General features: G+C 42.6%; 1 protein-coding gene across 1 annotated transcript in view; it reads left to right on the top strand.

Annotated features, from left to right (window-relative positions):
- Positions 1-6,000, top strand: part of MTA1 (metastasis associated 1) — a 66,720-nt gene that overhangs the window by 21,878 nt on the left and 38,842 nt on the right. Inside the window, exons 8-10 of the mRNA XM_017729682.1 lie at positions 585-684; positions 2,133-2,321; positions 3,389-3,466. Of these exons, the coding sequence (XP_017585171.1) occupies positions 585-684; positions 2,133-2,321; positions 3,389-3,466 (367 nt within the window). The remainder of the gene's footprint in view (positions 1-584; positions 685-2,132; positions 2,322-3,388; positions 3,467-6,000) is intronic.

Here is a 6,000-nt window from a genome sequence, read left to right on the forward strand (position 1 = left end):
ATGAAGAGCTTGGGGATTGTGGTCTCAGATGCAGAAATGATGAGTTGTGAAGTATTTGAAAATTGCTGTTATGCAGGCTTTATGATATATATTATACAATGTTAAGTTCTAAAATATTGGTTTTGATTTTTCTGAAACTTTTAGAAAAATGCTTGCATTGGTGCATTTTTTGTGTCTTGTCTTGGCATCTGTGTCTGTACCTGTGGACAGTGCAGCACCGCTCTTGCCACTGTGGAGCAGACTATTGTCATTCATAAAGCTTGCTTGTGCTCTGTTCCTGTTGCAGCTCAAATCTCTTGGGAGATAAGGGATAAGAGACTAGCTCAGAACTCCGCGTTGGTGACCCTTGAGTCTTTCTCTGTTTCCTCTCCCATTCCAAGCCTCTTCAGTCATATGAACTAAGTAAAGTGTTCATAATAACAAACCACATTTGGAGAGAGCGGTCTCTGGCTCAGAATGAACGCCAAATCATGTAATCTTGTAACTGGGAAATGGAGTCTGCTCATCTCAGAAAGTGTTGGCTGGGTGTTTATATTTATGCTGGGTTTGCATGCGAAGTTAATGCTGTGTTTAATTTCTTTCAGGTCTGTTGGTACGTTTGCCCGAGCCCTGGATTGCAGTAGTTCTGTCAGACAGCCAAGTTTGCACATGAGTGCTGCAGCAGCCTCCAGGGACATCACACTGGTAAGATTTTTTTTAGAGGACCTTAAGTTTGTGAGAGATGCAAAATATTCACCTCAGCATTAACAGTTGGCAAAGAGAGAGGGGCAGATGGATTGTAATTGTGGCTTGCTGTGAAGCAGACCCTGTCTTTGGAAAGGAATCCTTTAGTTACAGATGAAGGAACTTTTTCTGGCCTTGTGCCTCTTACGATCCATCATGGATAATACTATGAGATGATTTTTTGGTTTTTTTGCTTAGTTTTATTAAAATATTCTGATGACGTGCTTGACAGCCCATCCCTTGCATGGGCTCAGTAGCTCTCTTGAGAAGAATGCAAATTATTGTCTGCCTGTCTGTAATGTTACAGTGCCAGAAAGCCATTCCTCATCACTTCCCCAACACCAGACTCACTGGCATCCTTTGGTGAGATTGACCAAGGATGTCTGGGGGAAAAGCTTGTGGTCAGATAAGAAATGTCAGTTGATGTTGTTCTCTTTGATGAGCTCCAGTTTAGAGTACCTGAGGAGTAGTGATATTGTTAAGTTTTTATAATCATAAATGTTGCTGAGTAGATTGAGGAAAGGGAAAAAACTTGAACTTTTATGCTACAGAAAGTTTAATGAAAATTTGAATAAGATTTATGAAGTCTTCAGAGAACTGTTATCAAAGCCTCACCTTGTAACTGGAATAATGTAAACAAATATTTACATTATCTGTAGAACAAATTCTAGTGTAGAACAGTGTAGGTTAATTATTCTCGTGCACAGAACTGGTATGATGAAAGACAAATAACATCCTGATTAAAACTGCAGAAATGGGGAAATAAAGCCAAGCTTTCATTTACTAACAGCAATTTCTTCCTTGCAGTGCGTTCTCAGCCCTTGTAAATCACAAGTTGCAGACAGCCATGGCTCGGCTTTCTGAGGAGTAATTGCCCCTGAGAGTCATTCTTTTTCCTACTCAGCTGTGATGTGTGACTTAACTTGAATCTTTTTTTGAGGTTTCTGCCCTTTGGGGGGGATGTATACATGTGTTGCTGCTCTTGTTTTTCATATATGAAATTTTTGTGGATTATTTGGCACAGTGCATGGCTATGTCTGTGAGGAAATGCCCTTGTACCTCTATCTCCTTGCCCCATCTGTGGATGGTAACTCAGTCCTGGGGGGAGTGTGTCTGTCCTGTGCATTTTTTTACCAGTAGTGCTGCAGTGGTGGTGCTGGTGAGGAGCTGATAGGAATTACTGATACACAAGGGCTTGTGTTCCACAAACCTCACTATTAGTGAGTGTTAGGTTTGTACACTGACAGCTACAGTGTGAGGTTGGAACAAGTTTTTACTGACCGTGTTAGGTATAGAATACTGCACCTTCAAATCTCAGTGCAGAATTTGTCATTGCTGCTTCACTGTTAAACATTTTCCCCCCCAGATACTTGTCCTTACATTTCTCTTTCTCCTTTCCCACCCCCTAGTTCCATGCTATGGACACTTTGCACAAAAATGTCTATGACATTTCCAAGGCAATCTCCGCGCTTGTGCCACAAGGTGGGCCGGTCCTGTGCAGAGATGAGATGGAGGAGTGGTCTGCTTCAGAGGCAAACCTCTTCGAGGAAGCACTAGAAAAATATGGAAAAGATTTCACTGACATTCAGCAAGATTTTGTGAGTATACAAAACGGGGGCCCCCGTGGCAACTGGCTCTGATTGGTGACAGAGCTGGCTTGCAGCTTGTCTAAACTGTGTTTTTCATCATGTCGAACAAGGGAGCTTTGAACTGGAGCATGCGTCTTGCTGTAAAGTGGGGAAAGGCAGACCTCATACTGGTGACAGCCTGGTGTACAGTCAGAATTTCAAATCACAGATGATCGCTTTTCCTTTAGAAACGTTAATTTACGATCATCTGTTCCACTACGGCTAAGGGAGGACGTACAAAAGTGTTGTGACAGCTGAGCTGCTCTAGATTAATTTGTGTTTGAAGGAGAATAAGTATTGGGCCTTCTGAAACATGAAAATGTAGTAACCTTTACAGTGTGGTTTCAGAAAGGGCCTTTTCAGAAGGAATTCTGGGCATCCAAGGGAAGTGTCCTGTAGTTTGGCCAAAGCTCCACCCTCGGTGCTCAGCCTGCAGATTGAATGGTGTGCTGTAAGGAGAGCCAAGTTTCACTGCGTTGCTGTTCAAGTCCTCTGGAACAAAACAAGTAGTTTCAGTGTTGTTTGTCCTGTGCTCTAATCTTATAGAGGGACCTCCTGTTTCTCACGCGGAGAACAGAGCTGGCAGGGCACAGTTCTGTTAGCAGTTTGTTTTGGTTTGGTTTTTTCTTTTTTTAATGGGCCAGCTCCATTGAAGCAAAGCATATCAGAACTGTGATACTGTAGTTGTGACTCTTGCTTGAGTCTCTCCTGTTTAAGCAGAGAGTCTGAGCCTGTGGGCTCCCTTCCACATTGTGCCTCTCTTGAATGGTTTGCTGTGGAGCCAGTGCAGCATGAAGATTTACCTGTAGCCTGTTCCACTTTTACACTGAAAGCTCAGGGTTTTTTGAAAGGCCATTTAATTTAATATGGATCCCCTGTGCATCAAATCCCCTTTGTAGATTCAGACTTTTTTTTTGAGGAGGGTTAGTAGTTGCAAAACTCTGCTGCAAACCGTCAGTCAGAAGAATCCTGTGAATTTCAGTGAGACTGTGTGCCAGCTTCCTTCAATAAATGCTGCTTTTCCTTTGTGTCCCCAGCTCCCATGGAAGTCCTTAACAAGCATTATAGAATATTATTATATGTGGAAAACTACAAAAAAATCAGCAGGTAAGAGAGTCAGAATTACCTCTTTCATTCCAACAGAAGTTGTTTTTCTTGCCTGTGAAACCAAGCTTTGTTTGTCTATTCTCCCTCTTGGGGTTCAGCCTTTCCAATAGCATTCTGTTATGATCAGAACAATCTCTTGTCACTAAACTCATCAGCCCTTCTGTAGATACAAACAGCATTGGCAAGAGTGCATTCTTTTCATGTTTGCTGCTACCCTGTTTGCTTGGAGCTTTCTAATGTCTGGTTTGGAATTCGGCAAAGGAAGGAAGGCAGTGCAGTTACTTTCTGACTATGGAGTTCAAGGTCAGCGTTAACTTCGGTGACTTTCTGGGGGTGCAGTTGCTGTACAACGGGCCCCCACGCTGATTCCCCACCACTACTGCCCATGACTTGGATGGCAGATGCATGAGGCTGCCCCATGTAAGCTCTGTGAGTGAAGCGTTTATCTGGGAAGTGTCACTGGCTCAAATTCCCAGACTCGTTATACTTGAGAATCAACTTTGAGTAGTGTTTACAATCATTTTTATCTCTGTTTAAATACGAAGACTGGTTGGTCCCTGAAGTAAAGCAAACACAAAGCAAGCAGCACACAAAGTCTTGCAGAGTATCAGTTGCTGAAAACTACCTACAGTATTTAACAGGAAAACTAAGTAAAAGAAGGGAGAAATATAGAATGGATTTTTCATTATAATTATCCGTCCTAAGCTGAAGCATCTATTTGAAGTATTAGAAAAAGTGGAATTGTGAAAATGTCCTGCCTTAACTTGGTTCCTTGGAAATTCAGCCTGGGGAAAAGACTAGACGCCTGAGGCACTGACCAGTGTTTGGCATGTGCTGTAATGTGATTTTTTCCATTTTCTTTGCACCCTCACGACAAATGAAACTCTTTTTTGCATCAGTTATGTTTTACTTTCAATAAAAATATTGGTGGCATCCCTATTCCACTATTTCCCCAAGTTCATTCTTTGACTGAAACTTTTCCTTCCAGTAAGGAAATGGGTGGTAGGAATGTATGATGGTGATGGAAGCTGACATGGTGGGGAAGAATAATGCTCATGGCTTTTCCTTCCCCATTGCTTTCTCCATTTTCCTAAGGTTTTTTACATAGGCAAAATTGCAGAGGAGATAGTTATGTGAAGACTCTGATTATTTGTTCTTGCAGCAATTAAAAAACACAACAAACCTTACGGTTTGTTCTATTCCTGTGCACTGGGTTTTCTCTCATGGTTATGCTGTACCTTACATGTGCTGCCCAGGAGTTTACCAGGGAGTGGGATTTGGGGAAAACTTCCAGTTAGACACTCTGCACTTAGGAGACAGTATAAGCTGAACAGGTAGAAGTTGCAGTGCAGAGATAATTACATCAAATAGGTCTGAACTGAGCTGAAGACCTCATCTCAGATTCCCAGCTTGTACAAGCGAATAATACCATGAAACATTTATAAAAAGCTTGAGAGAACCATCTATATGTAACCACAAAGAGAAAGCATAGGAAGTTGTAGTTCAAATAATGGTATATTACATTTATATTTTACTTGATGAGTGCAAAGTCTTTGGCAGAGTACATCCTTTGCCACTTTTTCCATCTGTTTCTTCATAGTGTTTGTTCTATGTAGACTCTTCCCTTGATCTAATACCACAGAATGGTTCTGAGGCTGACAGCATTTTTGTGCATAAGATATTGAAAGTATCGCAAGTAAGGATGTGCAAAGTGTATCTCAAGTTGCACTTCCACTTCTGTTGGGGTCTCCTCCCCCGCCGTGTAGCCCTGGGAGAGGGGCCCTGAGGGCACAGAACGGGGATTTCCCTGCCCCTGCTCAGCCTCATTCCCATTGGTTGGTTTGTGTTCCCTGCGCGGGCAAAGGAGCCTTGGTCCCGTGACTGGAACAGTTCCTCGGCAGAGCTCCGGCCATGCGGCTGGAGAAATAAACATCTCTCTGAAACAGCTATCAAGAATCTGTCTGTCCATATATATTTCCTTTCCACGGGACTCCTGGTTTGATATATGTATGTTGCAATATCCCCACTGCAAAATAATGGTGGAGAATTGAGAGCAGAATGATCCCCGATCCCTAAGCGACTGATTTGTGTGAGTAAACCCTGGAAACTTTGGATTCCTCTTCTTGGTTTTGCTTTGCTATTCCATATCTAAACTATGGAGGAACCGTGGGAAGACTCTTGGCTCTCAGAGCCGCATATGGACATTTATCTTAAAATGATTCTTGAACAACGATTTGTAAATTTTAGCTTGATTCAAACTCAAAGAACTGAAACACTTCCTGGCATGGTTGTTTAAGAACTTTTTCTATGTTTCTTGGGATTTAATTCTTACCAAGGGCTTTTGGAAAACCGTTTGGACACAGTTAATACTGGAGTCAAAATATATGCCGATGGAAGAATATTTTCATTAATATTATTTCGTTACCGAGACTGTTGAGCAATGTCAGCTGTGTCCTGGCGAAGGGAAGCCTGGCGCAGGGACCGTGCGGCCCAGGCCACGTGCACCGAGCGCTCTGCGAGCAGCAGCGAGGCAGTTCCCGCG

The sequence above is a fragment of the Corvus brachyrhynchos genome, unplaced genomic scaffold (genome assembly GCF_000691975.1).
Source record: "Corvus brachyrhynchos isolate BGI_N302 unplaced genomic scaffold, ASM69197v1 scaffold101, whole genome shotgun sequence".
In the NCBI taxonomy this organism is placed as follows: domain Eukaryota; kingdom Metazoa; phylum Chordata; class Aves; order Passeriformes; family Corvidae; genus Corvus; species Corvus brachyrhynchos.